This window comes from Zalophus californianus, chromosome 8, assembly GCF_009762305.2.
Source record: "Zalophus californianus isolate mZalCal1 chromosome 8, mZalCal1.pri.v2, whole genome shotgun sequence".
In the NCBI taxonomy this organism is placed as follows: Eukaryota; Metazoa; Chordata; class Mammalia; order Carnivora; family Otariidae; genus Zalophus; species Zalophus californianus.
This window is the reverse complement of record NC_045602.1, coordinates 99,129,564-99,153,884: the sequence shown is the minus strand read 5'-3', so window position 1 is coordinate 99,153,884 and position 24,321 is coordinate 99,129,564. Positions and strand designations below refer to the sequence as shown.

The 24,321-nt window shown below is 37.7% G+C and overlaps 1 protein-coding gene across 3 annotated transcripts in view; it reads left to right on the top strand.

The window, feature by feature from the left end:
• Positions 1–24,321, top strand: part of MACROD2 (mono-ADP ribosylhydrolase 2) — a 2,068,343-nt gene that overhangs the window by 1,434,103 nt on the left and 609,919 nt on the right. For all 3 annotated transcript variants that reach the window (XM_027621583.1, XM_027621584.1, XM_027621585.1), the window contains exon 7: positions 7,151–7,181. In XM_027621583.1, the coding sequence (XP_027477384.1) occupies positions 7,151–7,181 (31 nt within the window). The remainder of the gene's footprint in view (positions 1–7,150; positions 7,182–24,321) is intronic.

Sequence of the window (24,321 nt, the reverse complement as noted above, 5' to 3'; positions counted from 1 at the left end):
TTTTGTGTGTTTGGAGAACAAAAGGAGGCCAGAAAAGGGAAAAGTGAAGAAAAGGGGGGGGCAGAGGAAGCCAGGAGCCAGATCACTGGGAGCTTGGAGGCCATGGTCTTTATTTCAAGTTTTATTTAAAGTGTGGTGGGAAGCTAGGAGAAACTGAGATCAGGAAAAAGACTCAATTTTATTCAGGCCTTAACATGTGAATGCATTGAGTGGTATGCTGATGACCATACTGTTACCATGAGGGCCTCACGGGGAGTGTCTTCTAGTTGAGTCAGAGGAAGGGAGGGATGTGGCTGTAGGAGAAATTCTCTGTGCTCTCTGCCTACACCAGTCTTGTTTGAGCTTTTGGGAATGTAGTCGTGCATGATTTGAATAATTAAGAAATATTAAAGGTAAAAAAAAGGATCAGTTATTCATTATGCAAAATAATAAATAAATTCCTTAGTTAGCATTCCTTTCTCTTACCTTAAGCAAGTTTGCTTTCTTGGCTTTACTGGTCCTCCATGTTTATTGAAAAGGGGTAATATGTTCTTTATCACAGGATAAGGATAAGTTCGTGAGAATGAATCAGATAATGTACATAGAGCTCTTAGCCCCGTGCTTGGCACATTACAGTAATTCAAAACTGACAGCCATCATTGTTGCCATGATGCCACCTCCCATGTCAGAACAGTGTAAGGCATTCAGGATGCTATGGAATCGCCTGACTCTCTGCAATCTTAATCCTGAACTGTAGAAAAGGATAAGGGACCATTTTGTAACATTGTAGAATTAAATAGCTGAATAAGCCATCTAATCTGACTCTGTTCCTTTTATAGATAGGACAACTGAGGCACTGAGGGGATATACTGTTGGCTCTCAGATTTATAGCTAATGAGTGACTCTGATCTCTTGACTTCCAATTCAAATCTCTATTTACTGCATCAATATTTCCCTAATTTTAAGCATTCACATTCTACCTTCTGATATGATGATTATCTAATATTTTAATTGACTCTTTAAGTACTTTTATTTGCATAGGAAACTTTGTATCATCACCCTAAGTGGAAAACCAGTATTCCTTCTTGTAAGTCATTAAAATAACTTAGAGTTTTAGCATATTTATGTCATTGCTATTGCCACAGTAATGCTGTGTAACAAACAACCCCAAAATTTAGTGACATGATAAGAAGCATGTCTTCCTTGCTCATATACCTGTCTCTCAGCCTCAGACTACATGAAGCATGGTCCTTCTCATGGTTCTCCTCTAAAGTCAAGAGTGTAAAAGTTCAAGTCTAAATGTCATGTCTACTATTATCCCATTGACCAAACAAAGTCATATGCTCAAGTCCATCATCAGGGATACAAAGAAAATACATCCTCCTTTAATGGAGGTACTGCAAAATCACATGGTAAAGCATGTAGATAGAAGGGGAGGGATGAAGACTTGGAGAAGTAATGGGGATATAGGGTATATCAAAATAATATGTAGATATTACATTGAAATGAGTAATGGCCATCTGTTCGCCACCTCAAAATATCTTGCATATTCCTAGAGTTAGGCATATCACAGTCTGAGAAGCACTCAGGTATTCTGCATTCTGGATAAGGGGACTATGGCACAACCCACTATCCCGATAACCAAACATCTAAAGACAAAGAAAGGTACACTGATGTTCATTATTTCTAAGATGCTCATTTTCTCATATCCTGTGTTCTTTGAAAGTAGGGTGCCTCCTATACCCTGTTTCACAGTCAAGCATAGTCATGGTGAGTTTTCGCTGCCTGTATATGTGGATACTTGGTTATCATCCCTGGTGGACTGACTGGACAGCTGCAACCTCTTGACTTTCAGCCAACCAACCAATTAGGGGCCATATGAGGGGGAGTTCTGTGTTTGACTGTTGTCTGAAAACCTTTTTTGGCAACAAAGAAGAAGCCAGCTTTAAAACTTTTAGAGAAGGCATTAGAAGCTTGGAAGAGAAGTCCAGAGTGGAGCACTCATGAAGAACTGGATCAACAACGCCTTTCTTGAGAGCACAAGGATGAAACTGTGGAAAACTCTTACCTGTGACTTTGTAGTGAAAAATGATTCTGAAGTACTGGACTTTGCATGTGGACAAGTTTTAGGAAATCTTAACTAATTTATCTCTTTTTAATCTATTCCCTAGAGCAAGATGTGATTTAAGAAATTATCTAAATAAATCCAAAATAACAATTTCAATTAAGTATGCAATAAAAATCCTAAATGATAAGGAAACGTGTTATATTTCAACTCATAGAGCTTCCTCTTTCTTAGTGGTACACAAAGTACAACAAAATAATGATGTTTCTTGCAATCGATAGCTTCCTCAGTGAAATGGGATATAAAATTAAAAACAGTTAAATGGAAGTTTTATCAGGTAGCATGCTGTTGCTTGCAAATAATGGAAAATCTAACTAAAACTGAATAAACAAGAAGGAAAGTGTTGGCTCAGCAATTGAAAGATTCTCAAGACTGGGAGCACTTTACAGATAATTTACACCAAGAGCTCACTGATGTCAGAACTTTCCATCTCTCTCTCCTTGTGGCTAAGGGGGATGTGTGCTGCTTACTTAGGTCAATCAACACCTTCCCATGCAGCTGAGGATGGAGTCAGTCCTACTCAGCTGGCAAGGCTGTTGTATAAGCAATGGGTAGATAGCAATGAACGTGGATAAGGAAGAGAGAAAGAAATTCCCACTTTATAGGAAAGCATGAACAAAGAATCAAGAGTCAGGGAAAAGAAAGGGATGGTTATGATGTTGGCTTAGGGCTTATTGCCTTGGTTTTGAGGCACTCTTTGAATCAAAACAAAGAAGGTGGTGGGGTATTTCCTTCCTTTTCCTCAAATCAAGAAGTGGAAACAGACATTCAAGAGGATGGGAGGCATAGTCCACAACCCTAAGGATTTCAGTGTTTTTACAAATGTATTTGAAACCAACATGCTGGGTTAAGGAAGTATTTTCCATTTAGTGGCTCAATCTATAATTTCACAAAAGGAAAATCCTCTCTCACTCTCCAAATCAAATGATTATTTTCCCCCCAAGAGAGCAAGTGCATGTTGACTTGGAAAAATAAGCCTAAAAGTCAAGCTCAATGAAGCAAGTTTCTGATGGCTATATGCTGGGGCCTGATTAGAATGGAGACTTTTTGCTCCTGGGGCTTCTGGAAGGAGAATATGGAGCCTTACAAATTAGGCTGATGATGTCATTCCCTGAGTTCCACAGGTGACTGCTGAGTTATGTGCACTTGAAACAAACCAGGCTAATTGGCCTGGGTTTTGGTACAATCTACCATTCTTCCACAGGAGAGGATTTTTGTGGGAGGTGGTTATGCTAAATACAACTTTGAAATAAAGAAATCCCATGCTACTCACTTCTGGTGACACTATCAAAAATTTATTATGGCAAAGAACACAGACTATATGCTGTAAAATCCCTTACTTGAGCTCACTTGCTCACTCTTTCTTTCTCAACCCCTCTCTCTCTCACTTTTTTTCTCTCTCTCCCCCACTTCCTCATTCCCTCCCTGCTTCTGTCCCTCTCCCTCTCTCTCAATAAAAAGTGATTAACGGAGGAGATTTAGCTTGGATGAATTACATGCAAAGTTGTTGTACATAAAGTGAACTTTTCCCATGATATTGTATTTCCATCTCTGCTTTATCATTGCTTTTTTGTTTGAATTAATGCAATAATATTACTGAAGCCATCCTCCATTACACGACCATTTGCCTTCACATTCAAGGCAATGATGCATTTTCAGATGAAGCTATTTGTCGTTGTTAAAACAGACAAGGCAGTTGGCACATTCAGACTCAATTACTAAGTTGCATAATTGATTCCAAGATATTGCTGGGAGATGAGGCAAATGCAAGTTGCCATTAACTGTTCAGTATGTTCTCTTCTGTGAGATCTAATGGGAAAAAGACTCCTATAACTGGCCCTAAGAGGGAAGCAGAAGGTAGTTAGATCAGTTCCCCAGGAGGCAGACTCTGAGACAGAGATTAGGGTGCACGATGCTTATTTAGGTGTGCCCTGGGTGCACGATGCTTATTTAGGCGGGCCCTTGGGATCCACACTTGGGGAAGAGAGGGGAAGGAAGCAGGAGTGCGCAGAGGGAAAGAGGAGCTCTGGAGCTGGTAGGGCCCTTCAGTTTGTATTGCATTAAGCTAAGATGAGCCAAGCCTTTTCACTCTGTATTAATTAGTCTTTGGATGTGGACTATCCTGGGAAGAGGCATGACCCTGAGTGGAGTAGCCCTTTGCATCTGAGGCAATCCTTGAAAACAGTGATAGTTGGAGACTGGCTGCTGACAGAACTGCTGAGGTCTAGGCCCCAGATTCTAGGGCAGTTGTCCTCCTCCAGGGATGATTTGGACTCTTAGGCGGATATTTGACAATGTCGAGGCATTTTTTTTTTTTTTTATTGTCACAACTGGGGGGAGACCATTGGCATGAAGTGGATAGAGTCCAATGATGCTGCCAACCACCTCACAGTGCACCACCCAGCCCCCAGCAACAAAGAATTATCTGGCCCAAAATATCAATAGTGCGAAGACTAGTGGAGGGCAACAATTCCCCTTGAAGTGGAGCTTGATCAAGATATTACTACCTGTCAGTGTTCTGTGCTCCTTATTCCTCCTAAGCCTCCCACAGACACTTTGGTTTCCATTTACTAAGGAAGAAGCTGATGCCCAGAGAAGTTCAGTTAAGTGTCCAACAAGGTGAGCTGGAAAGATGTCCAGGTGGGGTTTAAAGTGGGCTTCCTTGTCGAAAACATCGTGGTATCTCTCGGGCTCCACTAGATGGCTCGATGCAGCGGGTCTCAAATCTCTCTCTCTGTCACCAACACAAGATGGGCGAGGTTTACGTGCTCAGTTCACCCTCATGGAAGTCCTGAGTCACGCACTATACACTCACTTCCCTCTACTTTGTTTAAAAGGCACAGCAGAAAGTGAGTGAGCATGGCCAAAATGATAGGGATGACCCTGAATCCTCTCTAATTTGTATTTTTAAGTTGGCCATTGCTGACCTCTGAGCCCTTTCTATTAGTAACAAATTGCTTACGGTAAGCTTGGAGCTGCTTTTCACACAGAGAGAAAGGCCGGTCAGTGGTCTTGGCGAATACCTCTAGAAAGACTAAAGTATTTCCAGGAGAATTTGCTTCACGCTATCTCCTCATGGTTCTGTGTCCTTGGCTGTATTGAATCATTCACGAACAATCTTCACCATCTTATTGGCACCTCAAGAACCCAAGGAATCAAAAAAAAAAAAAAAAGAACTCATTAATTCATTTATTAATTCACTTAAAAAGTAGCTCCTATTCCATTTCAGAAACTGTCCTATTTATTAGTATTTACTAATAAAGAAACAGAAAAAAGAAATCTATCACTTTGCAGACATATAGGTGAGCTTAACAGAGTCCATTATTACTCTTTCTACAACAAAATCACATAAATTGTGACTTTTTAAATAGGACATCCATGTAAAGGGAATAAACATGGAGTCTATAAAAATGTTAAGGAAAATAAAATGTAGTACACATTTAACCCAATGATATAAAGAAAAAAAGACAGACATTCCATCATCATTGAGCTCAGTAATAATGTTGGGTATTACGGGTCAACCCCAGCTGCAGCGTTTGGGTTCTATAGCACAGTTACATTTTTTAAAAATTCCGTCATCTATTTCTATGGCATATTTCTATATGGTGAATGTTACCATCTTCGTTTTCGGCTGCAAAATAAAAAGACGGGAAAGATGGAAACAACTTGATTAAATTTACACAGAGGTACATTGGCAGAGGACATTGCTATGCTCAGATCACGTTCCCCTGTTAAAGAGCCTTATATAGAGCTAGCTTTCTATTCACATTTGTTCCTTGACTCTTTCAGTCATATTCTTTACACATTGCTGGGTAAAATATGGGGTCTTAGGCGGTTTGGGCTGCTCTCACAAACTGCCCTGGACTGAGTGGCTTCAACAACCAACATTCCTTTCTCACAGTTCTAGAGGCTGGGATGTCTGAGATCACGGTACCCGCAGATCTGGTATTTGGTGAAGGCCGCTTTCCTGGTTTGCAGATGGCTGTCTTATCATTGTACCTTCAGGAGGGGAAAAGACAGAGTGCTAGCTCTCTTCTTCTTCTTCTAAGAACTGGAACCCTATCGTGGGGTCTCCACCCTCCCCCTAACCAACTCCCGAAGACCCCACCTCCAGATACCATCATGTTAGGGCTTCAACATGTCAATTTGGGAAGACACAAACATTCAGTCCATTGTATATGGTTTAAGCAGTAGTGCCTCTGTAAATATTTAAAAACTGACTCTAAAAAAAATGAGTATATGTATATATATTTTTTAATTTTACTGATAAAAAGAATGTATAGCACACAACTTACAAATAAGAATAGAATATACAATACCCTTTATTATAGATTCTATGCAGCTGATTGATTCTTACAAAAAAACTTTTGCAAATGTTATAAAAATTTTCTGTCTATAGGCAACCTATGGTTTCAATTTCAAGCATAGTCCAACATGAATGTTGATTGATATTTTCAGGTTTTAAGCCACTAACATGATATCACTTAATGTCCAGCTGGGATAGGATGCTTGGTAACAACACCATTACATAGTATTTATATTATACATACATTTATAATTAATATATATTTATATGTTATATAACATACATGTTACATAAATGTATATAACATTTATATTATGTAAATGTATAATAGACATAAGTCATCTCAAGAGCAGAAGCAATAGTAAAACGTGGGCAAAATAATTAGGAGGTGATGAGATGATTTCTAAATATTTGTTTTAGATGTAACTTCTCATTGCAGGCTAATATGATTTAATTTCTTAATTATGACTTTGTTTAACACTTGATTCACAAGATTCCTGGAAATTTGACAGCTGGCTCTCATGAACTGGTATGATTGCTGCTGATAAGAAGTTTTCAGTTAATCAAATATGCCCATTTTCCACAGTGTCCCCTACTCCCACTGAGTGGGGTTTCAGAGGTCTGAGCATGTGACTAGAGGGCATCCCATTATCAAGCAAATAGATGTTGAAATAGAAGATGTCCAGTTGGGCAGAGTTGTTCTTTTAAAATTTATTGTTATTTTTGTGGTTTATTCACAGGCATTTCCCTGCATCTCAACCGGCATTTATGGTAAGTGATCTAGCTTTTGATAATATTTGTATTTCTTTATTTTGTTGTTAAAGGCAAGGTTTACAGGAAAAATAAAAGATTCTCTGATGGATACAGTTGTTAAAGAGACTCAAAAGGCAGGTCAAATCCCATGGAGGGATCTCAAGAGGCTATTCAGATATTCTTTGGTGTTCTTGAATTTTGTGGTATTGGATACCACGTGTAATGATTTGATACACTGAGGCTTAATGTCTTTTGTTAAACAAAACATTTTGCTTTGGTAGGATTTGACCTGTAATAGGGTTTTCTTTAATAAAGTCAGGTTTTTCTCTTAGATGAATCATAATGCATATAAAGCCTAGCAGTATCACTATTTTGTTGTGAATTACAAAATAATGGAAACATTAAAATGTACGCACGTGCATGTATCACTATATTTAATTTTAAAAATATCCAAAGACGTGACTGTTAATAAAATCAAATAATTTTAGTAAGCTGCAAATTTTTGTTAATGTTGATGGATTGTTTTAGATAATGACTGCTTCACTTACAGATGGAAGGAAAATGTTTTTATAATCACTTGTTTTCACTAACCTAAAGCTCTCAAAATATTATTCCACCTACAGTGACACTTCCTGATGTGTTTTTTCTTCAGGCCATTAATAAATGTGTTTTACAATATTAAGGTAACATGGGGTTTAGTTGTCATTTTAGGGTTTGCTAATCAGGCAAAATAGATTAGACCTTTCTGAACTCAAACTTCTCACATAGAGGCACTTAACCAAAAAATAAAATATGTACAAATGTAAAGAAATAGTTTAAGTTCATTACTATTGGGAAGGGAAACCTAGATTGATGTCAAAGGTACAAGATTTATTTCTTCTTAATATGGTGTTTCTTTTGAAGGTCTTGGAGAGAATAAAGTGGAAATTATAGGCCTGAATCAAGTTACATGGGGAAGGATTTGGCCACATCATTTAAGAATTTGAGGCATGTCTTTTTCCTCTCCATATTCCACTAAAGCCCCTGTTTATGGAAACACAATGGACACTGGGCTGGGGAGGGCTAAACTGGACCATCTGCATAATCTCCATTATGGTCATTCTTTCTGCCTCACAGGTGCCCAGTTAAAAATCTTAAATATCTGCTTAAAGGAAACATGAAATGCAAAGTTTTGCCTGGGCAAGAGCCCACATCTTCATTTCACCTTGTCTGGAGTCAAATCAGACTCCACTGCAGAAATGGTTCCTCTCTCGAGAATGTTCTCTTACGACAGTCTTGATTTTCCTTGACAACAAACAAACACCCACCTGCCTAAAACAATACTATACATATCATTATTTGCTATGTTTATTATTACCTTGTCAGATTGTTGACATCTGTTTTTTTCTGAGAATCTATGACAATGTGGAAAGAATTTCAGGTGAATTTAACATGTTACACTGAAAAAGGGGAAAGGGGGAGGAAAAGAAGAGAAGTGAAAGACAGTGAGGAGGGACAGGAAAATGGGAGGGTCAAGAGAGAATAGTAAGAACTGAATCAAACCTGAAGTGGCTCATGGCTAATTTTAATCCCAAAAGGACAGAGATTTCTCCTCAGAGAGGATAATATGGCCCAAAGTATATATACTCACTTGTTCAGTACTCCATGATGTTGGGTAGGAAGGAAATATTGAAGACTCTTGGGGAGGGCATTGACAGCGAGTCACAGCCACTGGCTTGGAGGACTGCCACCAGGCAAGCTTCATCAGTTTTCACAATGCCAGGTCCAAGAAGATAGTTTTCAAGTCTGGCTACTCCTTTCTTTCCCCCTCAATTTTTTGAGTAAATTTAAAATTGAAGCTGATACCGGCAAAGTCAGGTGTCATTTTGCTTCCCTTAGCCCCAGTGGAGCTTGAGGGCTAGATCTTCTTTTAGCTCCATGAGATCCTGTTTTAGCAACTTTTAGATCACTCCAGTTCTCTTTACTTGATGAACCACTTCGCATTTTGCAACTTGGATATTATTTCCTAGGTCCCTTGTGAAGTCATCGCTTTCTGATTAGTCCTTGATTCTCTCCCCGTACCCATGTATTATAGATCGGTCCTTTTCTCACTCTTGTTCAGAGCCCCTTGCTCTGCCTCATTCATTATCCAAATCACTTTTACTTTTATCTCTATTTATTGGGATTTGAAAGCATCCTTTATTTAAGGAAATTGGTCCACAGCTAAAAAGAAAAGGTTTTTTTTTGTTTTTTTTTTTTTATAAAGAAAAGTTTTAAAAAGGAAGCAAACAAAAATTCCCAACACTTTGTAAGTCGTATGAGAATGGATTTAGAATGAGAATTCAGAACAGTCTCTTGGTTCTAGCCTCCCCCTTCTTATTCCATAATCTACCTTACTAGATTAATTTTTCTAAAATACCACTTGGTGCACATTTCCCATCTGCTCGGGAGCCTTTGATCATATTCCATTACCTGCAGGTTAATATTTACTCCTTTTGGACTGAACAATAGGTGCCTTATGTATCTCCCTAAACCAGTGCTTTCAAAATGTGTGAAGAAGGGGAGGAAATCTCTTCTCGAGGATGTGAATTGATGTGCCAAGAAATTTGTATGTACCTTTGATTTTGCATCTTCATTTTTTAAAAAATATTTATTTATTTATTTATTTGAAAAAGGGAGAGAGAAAGAGTGAGCATGACCAAGAGCAGGGGCAGAGGGCGAAGCAGACACCCCACTGAGCAGGGAGCCCTACACAGTGCTCAATCCCAGGACCCCGAGATCATGACCTGAGCCACCCAGGTGCCCCTTGCATCTTTAAAAGGGTGATTTAGTTTGCAGCATTTCCTAAACTTATTTGACCATTGTTAATTTTCTCAGCCCTCTCAGGACTAGTGTTTTCTCCTAGAATATAGTTTTAGAGATTTCTTGTCATACATACACCCTGGACACATCTTCTGTCACCCACAGATGAGCTGATGAATCTCAGAACACGTTAGATACTTTGCCAGCTCCAATCCTGTGTGCCTTCCTTACAGCACACTGACACATGCTCACATGCACATACATACACTCATACATAGACACACACTCATACCCACATGTGCACCGAAATCACACACACCATCACCACCACGCCCCGATGTCCAAACAAAAACATACCACACACACTGATACAGTTGAATTATAACCTCTGAGTAGTCTTCCTTGAATATGCCAACTCTTAGTGGCCATTATATCTTTTGAAATCTTTCGGCATTATAATCTGAACAATCAACTGCCCCCTCATTTTTGGCCCATAGATTTTTGTTTGTATATCCTGTACTCACCCCCAGTTTGGAATGCTTTAATGAGCATGGATTTATTCTGTGCACAGCCAGGCCTAGCATTATATCTATAGGACAAACAGCAAATAGTTGCTGTTTGATAACAATGATAATGATTATAACCCAAAGTGTTGCCTAACTGAAGATCCAAAACACAGATTTGTTGATTGGCAAAATCACAGGTAGAGGAAGGCTTCTTAAGTCAGTATTTTCTTAATGGACAAACATCCCTATTTTAGGAAAAACAAATACGCTTCTAAAAAGCATCTCAACCAGAAATGGTATCTGTAGGTATGGCAACATCCACCTTGATAAGGTAAAATGAAAACTCAAGAACTTGTTCAGTCAGAGACAAGCTGAACACAACACTTAACTTCACTTAAGAAAATGCCCCTTGCGGTGCCTGGATGGCTCAGTGGGTTAAATGTCTGACTCTTGATCTCAGCTCAGGTCTTGAGCTCAGGCTCATGAGTTCAAGCCCCACATAGGGCTCCATGCTGGGTGTGGAGACTACTTAAACAAAAATGTTTGTTTATTATGACCCATGGGACAATGGTCAGTCAGAGAGGTACAGATCGACCCTGAGGCAACTGACTTCTCCAGACATGCCCTAGTTCCAGCCTGCCTCCCTGCCTGCTATGATCTCAGACGGTTGTTGGCTTTAGATTTACCTTCACTTTTAGATTTATGGCCCACAAAGCCTCTGTAATTCTCTTTCCATTAGAACAAAATTTTGACTATGGTAGAGCTATCTTTTGAAGGGGTTTGGTTATTCAGTTGCCAAAAATGATTTCATACCAGGGTAATTTCAACAGTAAGCATTCCCATTTCATGGAAACTCGGACATCATCCCCACATTCACAGTGTGTCTGGCGGATCTCATATACACCAGTACTTCGGAGGCCCTTCAGCCACAGAGGAAGCCCGTTCCCGCCCAGCCTTTCCCCACTCCTCAGCCTTTTAAGGACAGGCCCTGACAGCAGCAAAACCGGCTACCCCTTGCACAGTCTGAAGTATATCCACCATGCCACACAACTGGATTTAAGGAAGGCACACGATGGGAACTGACTTTGCCCACGTTTAAGTCCTCCTGGAAGAGGAACCCAACTTTTCCATTCTGACTTTCAGCAACTGATGCAGCTGCTCTAACCTAATGTTTCCAGGATGATTCCAGAGGCCACCAGACCGCCTGCTTACACTCAAGATGAAAAACCACATTTGGTCAAATACCAAAGAAAGTCCTGTGTTACTTTTGGAAAAATAGATCCAGATGAGGCTTCCAGAGGCTCTAAAACTCCCAAATTCCTGTTAAAGATTTGAATTGGCTGCTCAACCAGTCTCGGAGGGACAGATCTGAACTTCCTTGATGGACATTTCAGATCTCACATGTGCCTTCTGCCCTTTGAGCTTAACTTGGACACTTTGGTGCTAATAAGTTTAACGAAGGAGGCTAGACATGATACATGGCAATGGAATTTTTACTGAGAAGTGAGCAGCAAAAATAATTTTAGTCCATTTTACGAGAGTTAATATAGTTAACAGAAATGAAGTCCAGGTGGAAAAGTGTACCCCTGGAGTAACTGGGAAAATAGTCTCTCTGGAGGCAAAGAGAAAACTTGAATCTTGCTTTCCAGGTACAAGGTGGTGTTTTTAGAGAGGAAAGACTTTCAGACATTGAGTTACTGGCTGGAAATGTGCGGAAAAATATGTAAGTGCAGCGTAACTTAGCTAAAGCAGCTTTCATATTTATTCAGCCTATTTCTGTTATCAGTGTGGAAGGCCTGTTTCTATCAAATCACCTGGCCTCCCTTTGCTTTCCTTGAAATGCTGCCAGGACACAGCTTTTCTAATTGAATCCCTCATTTGCATTCAAGTTTGCTCTTTTGCTTCAAACTGGTAAAAAGGAGACCAGCCCAATGCTTCTTTAACCTTGTATTTACTCGGCAAATATTTTTATCACTACCTCTGTCCAAATTCACAGACATGACTTGGAAAGAAACCAGGACATCCTCCAACGGCAATGCTAAGGGCATGCCCTCCGTCAGCTTTAAATGCTGACAGATTTCAGAGGGTGTGACAACCATTGCTGGCAATTCTGGGCTCGCTGGAAGAGTTACCTTATGTAAAACACTTGGGAACCAGAGCAAAATTGACAAAAATGTGTGCCCCTCCCTTTCATCCTCCCCTGACAGCTCTCCCCTCCCTCTTGCTTTCTTCTTTTCCCTTTGATATTCCCATTTGCTTTAAAAACTTCCTTTCAGGTGGTCTAATAATGACTCTTTTCTCCCTCATAAATTCCCTTCTCTGACATCCTGTGTTTTTTGTCCTGGTCACGTCATCCCCACTGTATGAAGCCTTATTGTTCTTGGCAATCCTTGAGTTAATTGCTGACCCTCAAAGCAAAGTAACATTAGAATCAGTGTAACTTACTTCCCTTTGGGAAAATGCAGTGCTGGGGCCAAACCCATCTCAACTATATCACATTTGAATATTATTTTATAAACTGATCCTAATGAAGCACTGGAGTAGTAGCTGAACGGACAATGAAATTCTAGCTGTTAGTGTTTTTAACCCTCTGAGTGCTTACCATTTGAGTAGACAGTTTTCGTAAATACACTCACACATGCACACATTTATTCATTCATCCCACAAAATGTGGTGAAATTCCCCTCTTGCCCTCTTGAAGCTACTTGGGTGTTTAATAATAAAAAGACTTCCAACTAAGAAACTTAAAGGACCATCATTGCTCTGGAAAACAGTTTCAAGTGTCCAGCAACAAAATATGCTAGTTCAGCTTACATAAAAATAACACTGGGTGTTATACGCAAGCAATGAATCATGGAACACTACATCAAAAACTAATGATGTATGGCGATTAACATAACATAAAAAAAAAGAATGATTACATTAAAAAAAAAATGACAGTGAGACCCACAGGTAGACTTACCCCAGGGGAACTGCCAAAAGAGATGAAAATCCTGGAAACTTATCTTCCTGGTGCTGCGGATGCAGTGAACAACCAGTGTCATTCTCCCTGGTGTTCTGCTCAAACTAAACGATTTTAGGACTTAATTAAAAGATTAAGCATTTCAAAAAGTAATAAAGATTGCACTTTGATTACTGTTTCAGAGGTGCAGATGTCTCCCTCCTTGCAATTGTGTCAAGGTAAAAATTTGACTGAGGATTAAAAGGTACAAATGATTTCAAACCCACCCTTACTCAAAGGCTGCCACTTACTGTTACGCTACATTAAAAAAAAAAAAAAAACCTTTCTTATAGAAAATGTATTAAAACAGTAAGCCTTCTAAGGAAATAGGAAAGCCACTTTAGTAAATTTTGGAGCCTATGTGCATAGTAGTAACTTTGGGAATATCTTTTAGCCACATTGAAAAATAGGAACACTATTAAGATGTTGTCCCTAGAAAACTGTTTGAAGGTATTTAAAGAATTGACCACACTTTCTGTTCTATCAATGAAATAATTTCCATGCACTTTGCTCGTTCTTCTCATCCAGTCTTGAATGACATTCCCTTTTCTTGCCCCTTTTGCATTCTTGTATCTGAAGGGTAAGTTTAAATAAACATAGCTCAGCTCTCTTTCTGAAGGACTTAAAAAAAATAATTCTGACAGTTCTCAGAGAAGTCAAGTATGCTTAGCTCTTTAGGACAATGATTTTCATGTCAAATCCTTTTTAGTCAATGATTCTATTTTTAAAATGCATCTTGAAATGCATTTGGAAGGGACTATATTAGTTAGAGTAAAGCTAAGCTGCTGTAACAAAGAGACTGTAAAATAGAGTGGCTTAGTGAATAGAGATGTTTATTTCTCTGTGCTAACAGTTCCAAAGTGAACATTCTGCTTGTGGGAGGATTTGTTCCACTCTGTCATTTAAGGAGCCAGAAATCCACCATGGTGTCAAACAGTTGCTCTGCCTACCTTAAGCCATTGTTCTCATGTATTTACCTGCCTTGGTTCCAGCAAAAGAAATGCGTATGATGGGCTCACGCCCTATCTTATGGTCCCTAGACACAGAGAAGTACTTGTCACTTCCATCTGTTTTCTATTGGAGAGAAATTGGCCTCATGAGTGTCTAGTGTGGAATCCACATTTCTGACTACAAGTCTGTTATGTGGAAAGAAGGGGACATTGAATTATGATGTATTCTAGATATCACTGCTCAAGAGGAAAAGTAAGGCAAATTAAATCCAACAGGTCACTCAGAGATGATTTAGTTTGGGGCAGTGTCATCTACCTAGAATCAGTAAATATTTTTGAATACTTTATAATCCTGAACCCAGAGAAATTTGAAAGTATGAAAATCTTCAGGCATCATGACAGTGACTTATCATTAGTTGTTAGCTAGTATATTTAGACCTTAAGATCTGATCTCAGTGGTATTCACATTTTTTGTGCCAAAAAATTTGCAGACATATCAGTGGAAACTAAAATCAATATATTAAGAACAAATAAATAATCATATCATTTACTATATTTGTAATTTTGGCCCATTTCCATAAAAATCCTTGGAGGAATCAATTACAATTTGTTTCTGTAACACCTTATTCCCCTAAGGCTATAACCATTAGAAACATACCTGAGATCCTGAGTAGATATAGATCAGCATCCTGCATACCAAGGAACCTTAGGGAAATGTGACTGTAGGAAAGAGTCTGATCATAATAGAGTAAAAAATTACCAGGAAAGAGATGGGGAGAGAGAGAGAGAATGATAATATGAATGTGAATGTAAAACTCCTGAATAGTCAAAGAAAGTCTCCTTAAAATCTTTAGTACTGAAGAAAACAGTTTTTTTATACCTTGTCTCTCATTTCAGCATGGTCAATAGGGGGAATTCACCATAAGTGACTTAAAATTGAACTGAAATTAACAAAACCAACATGAAATTACCTCATGCCTATAATTTGGTCACCTAAATTTATTTCTTAATGTTCTAAATGAATCTAAGTTCATCTAAATCTTTCCAGATCTTTCTAAGCATCTATCTGTATTTTTCGATAAAATGTATTTTCCCTTTACTTAAGACTTCTTTCCTTTGGAATTTAGCTTGTGAAATTGGACTCTAAGCTCTGCCCACCACCTAAGGCAAAGTCAGATATAGGTTTTGGTAAGTTTTTAATTAACAACTACAAAATAAATAGGTCCTCAACAAAATATAGGCAAATCAAATTTAAAAAGTATAAAAACAATTATGTACCATGATCAAGTGGGATTTATCCTAGGTATGCAAGCTGGTTAAACATTCCAAAATCAATTAATGTAACCGTCATATCACTAAACTAAGGAAGAAAAATCATATGATTATCAATAGATATAGAAAAAGAATTTAACAAAATCTAATACCAATTCGTGATAAAAACTCAGTAAACCAGAGGGGAACTTCCTCTACTTAAGTGGTAAAGACTATCTGTAAAAACCTACAGCTAACAGCATACTTAACTGTGAGAAACACAACTTTGTTACTAGATCAGGTACAAGACAAGGATGTCCCATCTCACTAATTTTTTCAACATCACACTGAAAGTCTTTGCTAATGCAGTAAGGCAAGAAGAAGAAATAGAAGGTATACAGATTGGGAAGGAAGACAAAACTATCTTTATTTGGAGATGACATGATCATTTCGTAGAAAATCTGAAAGAATTGACCAAAAAAAACCTCAAAAAACAAAAACCCAACTCCTGGAACTAATAAGCAATTATAGCAAGGTTACAGGATAAAAGTTAATATAAAAAGGTAAATTTATATAAATAAATACCTGGAGAGATACTTCATGTTCATAGATAGGAAGACTCAATATTGTCAAGATGTCAGTTCTTCCCAATTTGATCTATAGATTCAGTGTAATCCCGATCAAAATACCAGCAAGTTGTTTTATGGATATTGGCAAACTGATTCTAGAGTTTACATGGAGAGGCAAAAGACCTTAAATAGCTAACACGGTATTGAAGGAGAAGAACAAGGTTGGAGGACTGACACTACCCTATTTCAAAACATACTAAGAAGCTACTATAGTCAAGACAGTGTATTTTGGTGACAAAATACATGAATAGATCAGTAGAACAGAATGGGGAGCCCAGAAATGGACCCACATATGGGTAGTCAACTGATCTTTGACAAAGGAGTTACAATACAATGGAGCAAAGGTAGTCTCTTCAACAAATCATGCTGGAACATCTGGACATTCACATGCGAGAAATGAATCTAGACAGAGACCTTATACCTTTCACAAAATAAAATAAAATAAAATAACTCAAAATGCATAATAGACTTAAATGTAAAATGCAAAACTATAAAACTCTTAGAAGACACATTGGCAAAAACCTAGATGACCTTGGGTATGGTGATGCCTTTTTAGATACTGTACCAGTTTTTCTCAAGCCTCTTCAAAGGCTACCTTTGCTTCAAGATTCTGGTGTCCTGCTCACCTGAGTGGTGATATACGTTTTTTGGTAACATGGTCTGTATCACTCACTATGTGTGATCAGTCTTGAGTATCACTGCATCGGAGGACCGAGGAATAATGGAGAATGAGGGTGGGTATCAAAGTGACTATGGTCATGAGTTTCAGGGTCCCATATATCTAGGTTTGAATTCTGAGTCTGTCTCTTATTAGTTGTGTGTCCTCAGGCAAATTAATCTCCAGAATTTAGTAACCTCAATTGTCACAGATGGATGATAATGCCTCTAACATGGGGTTGCTGTAAGATTAAATGAGATAATGCATTAAAGTGCTTGTCATGATGTCAGACACGTAAAGATGAACATTTAACAATCATCATTACTATTATTGTTAATAGTAATTTTATTTTTGTCACTATCGTTATCATTATTACTCTCCCAATGGAGTCTGAGTTCATTGAGGGCAAAGGCTTTTGAATATTTTTTCACTCCTATCACCTAGATATGAGAAGAGTTTTGACGCTGTTGAGCAAGTAGTTCACTATTTGAAGGAGGCTTTACTCAGGCCTTGAATGACACCAATCCACAGTTCCTTCTCATAAAATCACCTCACTTGCTGCTGGATTACTTCTGCTGCTTCTCTGAAAACTACCTGTCTCCTGTCAGCCACCTCTATGTCCTGTGGTTGAGCCGTGTGAGTTAAGGCATCTAGAATTGAAGCCTGTTTTCAGCATCATGCCATGCTTTCTAAATCACACTTAGCCACAACCACTATAGACTATTGTTTACAAAATAAAGTCAACTTGTTTCAGCAGTTCCAAGTTTTCTACAGTTTATCTAAGCCCTAAGAATGAAAACATTTTGTTTTCTCTGTATATAAATATGTTTTCAGTGAAAAGAGAGACAAAGTAATTGTAGTTAATTGTGGCTTCAAAAGTGAAGTCCCATGTTATAAGACAGCATACCATTCTTCTCTAGGAAATCTGGGGAAATAGAAAACAGTTACTCTGCCATTTGGCTTGAAGAGGGGAAAGCGCAATGCTTGCTTTTTCCCCCCAAAAAACATCAAGAAATTTGCCCATTTTTTTTTTTTTAATTTCTAAGATCATAGGGTCATGGGATTAGAAGCCATTTTGGATATCACACTTGTCTTAGCTCCTTATTTTTCTGGCTCAGACTCAGAGTTTTTGAGTGACTTATTTAGCCACACCCAAATAATTCACAGAAGAACTGAGATCAGATGTCCACTGGTAAGGCAAAGAAGCAAGGATAAGAGTTCGAGAATCAGGAGGATATGAGATTATAGCCCAGGATGGTCGACTCACTAACCTCTTCTTTGAACCTCAGTTCCAAGCTTCCTCATATGCTAGGTGGGGATAATATTAATATGTACCTTCTGCTATTAGAAGAAAAGAAAGGAGTTGAACTGGAGTTCTTCCAGAACTGAGTCCCAAAGTCCTGACTCCCATACTCTCTCTAGGCCCCTATTCCCAACTCTGCCTCTTCTTCTACCCATACTTCTTATAGCTAAATCCTTTTTCTCTGGACCCCACCTTGGGCCACTGGGTTCAGCATCAGTAACTTGTGAAGATTGTGTTTATATAGAAAGTACCTGCACATCTGTCTCTCTTTGCATTATATCAGTGCTTCTTTCACTTTATCATCAAAGACTGTTTAAAGATAAAGGGTAATATGTCTGTATCCTCCTGGTCCCCAAAGACAGCCTCTAGAAGGGGGAAATTTTGTTTTAGTTGAATCTCATATTGTATTTTAAAGTATAAATATATATTGTAATCTATTTCTTGAAATGAAATGCTTTACATTACTTACCTGTTAAATAATTTTACAGTCCTCCTACAATAAATTTTCTTGTAAAATTAACCCTTAGGAAGGTGCCCATCTTGTAGTTTATGGTGCCTCTGGCAAACTGCCAATGCCCCAGTTTAAAAGCCAGACATTTGACCAGCCTTACAAATGTCAGCCCTTGCATATAATTACAAGAATCTGTGAAAGTGATCACCAGCAGCTCAGAGGTTCCAAGCTTCTGCAAATTCTGAATCCCTTAGCAAGCCAGAAAGATCTGCTGGCACTGCTGTAGGGAAAGGTTAGCATCCTAAATTATTGCATCTCATTTTTTTTTCAACTTTGCAAATATTTTATCTCCTCATCCATAGTGAAAAAGAAAAAAGAAGTATGCAGAGTTGCTGCTTTCCCATGTTATATATAGAAGGAAATGAGGACTCATCAGCTTTTTTCATCCTTCATAAAACAATGAAAATATGCCTCCTTGCTGGATAAAACAGGGATATGCACCAGGGGATCTGGGAAATGTAAAAACCTTGACTTGAAATGCCTTTTTTTTGATCTCTGCACATGTTGAAGGCAGTATTGGAAACTAATAGGTGTGTGTGTGTGTGTGTGTGTGCGCGCACTATCCTAGTTTAGCTTTTCTCCCAATAGACCTCATCCCAAACTACCAGACATGGTAGTTTGTCCAGACATGGGATGAGATGAGAAGTAGAAAATACAGTGAGTGGGAAGAGATGGTGAAGGAGAAGGGCAATAAGAAAAGAAGGTGATGCAAGGGACGGTGGGGCGGGGGGGTAAGCTCATGGCAGGGCAGCCATTCCCAGGCAGGAAGAGACTGGTTCAATGACAGGCTAGGATATGCAGACCAATCTGTGCCTAGGAACATTCTTTGTGTTCTCCTCTTTCCATTTAGTATTGTTTTCTCCCATCCCTTTCCCTACCAACTCCTTCCACTTTACACTTACTGTCTTATTTGAGGCAATGCCCATCTTAGATGGGGCCACAGCGTCAGAGCTGCTAACAGCAACTAGCAACCTAGCTCTCCTCCAGCTCAGAGCTCTCCTCATCCTCCATTGCACTTCCTACCCATCATAACCACCATACATCTTCCTTTCCAGGAGAGAAGTCCAGTGCTCAATGGAGTGTCCATGCTGAATAAATTGTTCTTGACCTTTTCTGTAGCAGTGTATTTTCTTGTCTCCAATGGCAGTGATCCTTAAGAAACTCCAGGAAACTTTGCTTACTTAAAGGATTAGAAAAATAGGGTAGAAAAGTAAAACTGTTTTGCATTCTGCAGTGGGGTGAGGTAGGAAAGAACCTAGTGGGGAAGTAACTGATGATAAGAGATGGTGCCTCTATCCTTGCTGCCATTCAAAGAAATCAAAGGAAGTTAATAGAGATTGGTCTAGAACTATGTAAAGCCCAAGGATTTTTTAACAATACGATAGACCAGATGGACTTATATATACAGAACTTCTCATCCAACAGCAGCATAATACACATTTTCTCAAGTGCACATGGAACATTTTCTAGGGTAGATCCTATGAATCAAAATATTCACGAAAATATAAATTATATATCAAGTATCTTTTCACATCACAATGGAATGACCTAGAAGTCAATAACAGAAGGAAAGCTGGACATTTCACAAATAAATGGAAATTAACATACTCATGAACAACCAATGGATCAAAGATGAAATCAAAAAGGAAATAAAAGAAAATCTTGAAACATGAAAATGGACACACAACATACCAAAACTTATGGGATGCAGCAAAAGCAAATCCAAAAGGGAAGTTTTTGGCAACAGAACACATATATCAAGGAAAAAGAAAGATTTCAAATAAACAACTTAAATCTCATGGAACTAGAAAAAGAACAAACTAAACCAAAAGTTACCAGAAGAAAAGATTATTTCTGTTCTAAAGGCAATCTAATCTAATAAAGATTGAGCAGAAATAAATGAAAGAGAGAATAGGAAAACAACAGAAAAGATTAACAAACCAAGAGTTGGTTCTTTGAAAAGATAAACAAAACTGACAAACTTTTACCTGGGATTAGCCAAGAAAAAAAAGGGCTTAAATACATATAATTATAAATGCAAGAGGAGACATCTGATTGCACAGAAATAAAAAAGGATCATAAGAGACTACTATGAACAGGGGCGCCTGGGTGGCTCAGTTGTTAAGTGTCTGCCTTCGGATCAGGTCATGATCCCAGGTTCCTGAGATCGAGACCAGCATTGGGCTCCCTGCTCTGCGGGAAGCCTGCTTCTCTTTCTCCCACTCCCCCTGCTTGTGTTCCCTCTCTCGCTGTCTCTCTCTCTCTGTCAAATAAATAAATAAAATCTTTTAAAAAAAGAGAGAGATTACTATAAACAAAGAGATGCCAAAAATTACAACATAGAAGAAATGGATATATTCCTAGAAACATACAACCTACCAAGAATCATGAAGAAATCATAAAGAAATTGAAAATCTGAACAGACCAATAGTGAGTAAGGATATTGAATCCGTAATACCTCCCAAGAAAGAAAAGCCCAGGACCACATGGTTTCACTGGTGAATTCTACCAAACATTTAAAGAATTAACTCCAATCCTTAAAAATCTTCCAAAAAATTGAAGAGAGAGTACTTCCAAACTCATATTACAAGACCAACATTACCCAGATACCAAAGCCAGACAAGAATACTACAAGAAAAGAAAACTGCTGGCCAGCATCCTGAATGTAGATGTAAAAATTCTCAACAGAATACTAGCAAACTGATTTCCAAAATTATATAAAAGGATTATACAACATGATCAAGTGGGATTCATCCCTGTGGTGCAAGTATGGTTTAAAATGTGCAAACTGTGGTGGGTATTAAGAAGGGCACGTTCTGCATGGAGCACTGAGTGTTATACTCAAACAATGAATCATGGAACACTACATCAAAAACTATTGATGTACTGTATGGTGATTAACATAACATAAGAAAAAAATGTGCAAACCAATAAATGCAATGCATCACAAATATAGAGAATGAAATATTTTTTTAAAAACCACTTATGATAAAAACCCTCAACAAAGTGGATATAGAAGTAATGGAATGTACTTCAACATCATAAAGACCATATATGCAAGCCCACAGCTAATATCATACTTAACAATGGAAAGCTGAAAGCCTTTTCTCTAAGATCAAGAATAAAACAAGAATGACCACTCTTGCCATTTTTATTCAACATAGTATTGAAAGTCCTAGCTAGAGAAACTAGGCAAAAAGTAAAAAAGAAAAATAAATAAATAAATAAAAGGCATCCAAATTGGAAAGGAAGAAGTAAAACTGTCACTATTTGCAGATGACATGGTATTATATATAGAAAACCCTAAAGACTCTATTAAAAAAATTGTTAGAATAAATGAATTTAGTAAAGTTGCAAGATACAAAATAATATACAGAAATCTGTTGCATTTCTATACACCAATAATGAACTAGCAGAAAGAGAAATATATAGAATAATCCCCTTTACAATTGAATCAAAAAGAATAAAATACCCAGGAATAAACTTAACCAAGGAGGAGAAAACTACCAGACATTAATGATAGATATTGAAGAGACACAAGTAAATGGAAAGATATTCTGTGCTCATGGATTAGAAAAACAAATATTTTAAAAATATCCATATTACTCAAAGAAATCTATAGATTCAGTACAATCCCTATCAAATTCCAATGGCATTTTTTTCAATGAAATAAAACAAATAATCCTAAAATTTGTATAGAACTAAAAAATACCTGAATAGCCAAAGCAACCTTGAGAAAGAAGAACAAAGCTGAAGGCATCACATTCCCTGGTTTCAAGCTATTCTACAAAGTTATAGTAATGAAAAAGCATGGTATTGCCATAAAAACAGACACATAGATCAATGAAAGAGAATAGAGAGCTAGGAAATAAACCCACACATATGTGGTCAATTAATTTATGATAAAGGAGGGACACCTGGGTGGCTCATTAGGGAGTCTGCTTCTCCCTCTCAGTCTGCCCCTCCCCCTTGCTCATACTCTCTCTCAAAATAAATAAATAAAATCTTTTTAAAAAATTATGACAAAGGAGCCAAGAATATACAATGGGGAAAGGACAGCCTCTTCAATAAATGTTGTTGGGAAAATTGGACAGCCACATGCAAAAGAATGAAACTTGAACATTACCTTATACAATACACAAAAATTAATTCAAAATGGATTAAAGACATGAATATAAGACCTGAAACCATAAAACTCCTAGAAGGAAATAGAGGCAATAATACTCTTTGACAAAGGTCTTGGTAATGGTATTTTGAATCTGACAGCAAAAGCAAAAGCCACAAAAGCAAAAATAAGTAAGTGGGACTACATAATACTAAAGAGTTTCTGCACAGCAAAGGAAATCATCAACAAAATTAAAAGGAGAAACAAACTGAATTGGAGAAAATATTTGCAAATTTTACATCTGATAAGGGGCTATACACACACACACACACACACACACACATATATATATATCCAAAAGATACAAAGAATTCATATAACTCAATATCAAACAAATAATCTGATTAAAAATGGGCAAAAGATCTGAATAGACATTTTTCTAAGGAAGGCATATAGGTGGCCAACAGGTACATGAAAATATGTTCAGCATCACTAATTATCAGGGAAATGCAAATCAAAACCACAATGGGACATCATCTCACCTCCTCCCACCTGGGATATCACAGTGGAATATAACCTCTAGGTTATTATAAAAAAGACAAGAAATAACATGTGTTGGTGAGGATGTGTAGAAAAGAGAACCCTTGTACACTATCATTGAGAATGTAAATTGGTGCACCACTATGGAAAAAAGTATGGAGTTTTCTCAAAAAATTAAAATAGAACTACTTTATGATTCAGCAATTCCATTTCTGGATATATATCTGAAGGAAATGAAATCAGTGTTTCAAAGAGATATATACACTCCCATGATCATTATTTATCAGAGCCAAGATATGGAAACAAATTAAGTGTCCATTGATGGATGAATGGATAAAGAAAATGTGAGATACACATATAATGGGATGGGATATAATTAATGGGGTATTATTCGGCCATAAAAAAAGAAGGAAAATCCTTCTATTTGCAAAAACATGGTTCAACTTTGAGGACATTATGTGAAGTCAAATAAGTCAGAGAAAGACAAATGCTGTATGATCTCACTTATATGTGGAAACTAAAAAAATATAAATAATAAACAAACTCATAGAAACAGAAAACAGATTGGTTTTTGCCAGTGGAGGAGGGTGGGGAATGAGAGAAATGGGTGAACATGGACATGGGTACAGATTTCCAGATATACTATGAATAATTTCTGGGGATAGAGTATACAGCATGATGGCCATAGTTAACAATACTCTACTGTATATTTGAAAGTTGCTAAAAGTAGATTTTACAAGTTCTCACATCACACACACACACATGAAATTGTAACTTTGTGAGGTGATGGACATGTTAACTAACCTTATTGTGGTAATCATTTTGCAATATATACATATATAAAATCATTGTACATCTTAAAATTACACAATGTCATATGTACGTTGTGTCTCTTAAACGTACACAATGCTATATGTCAATTA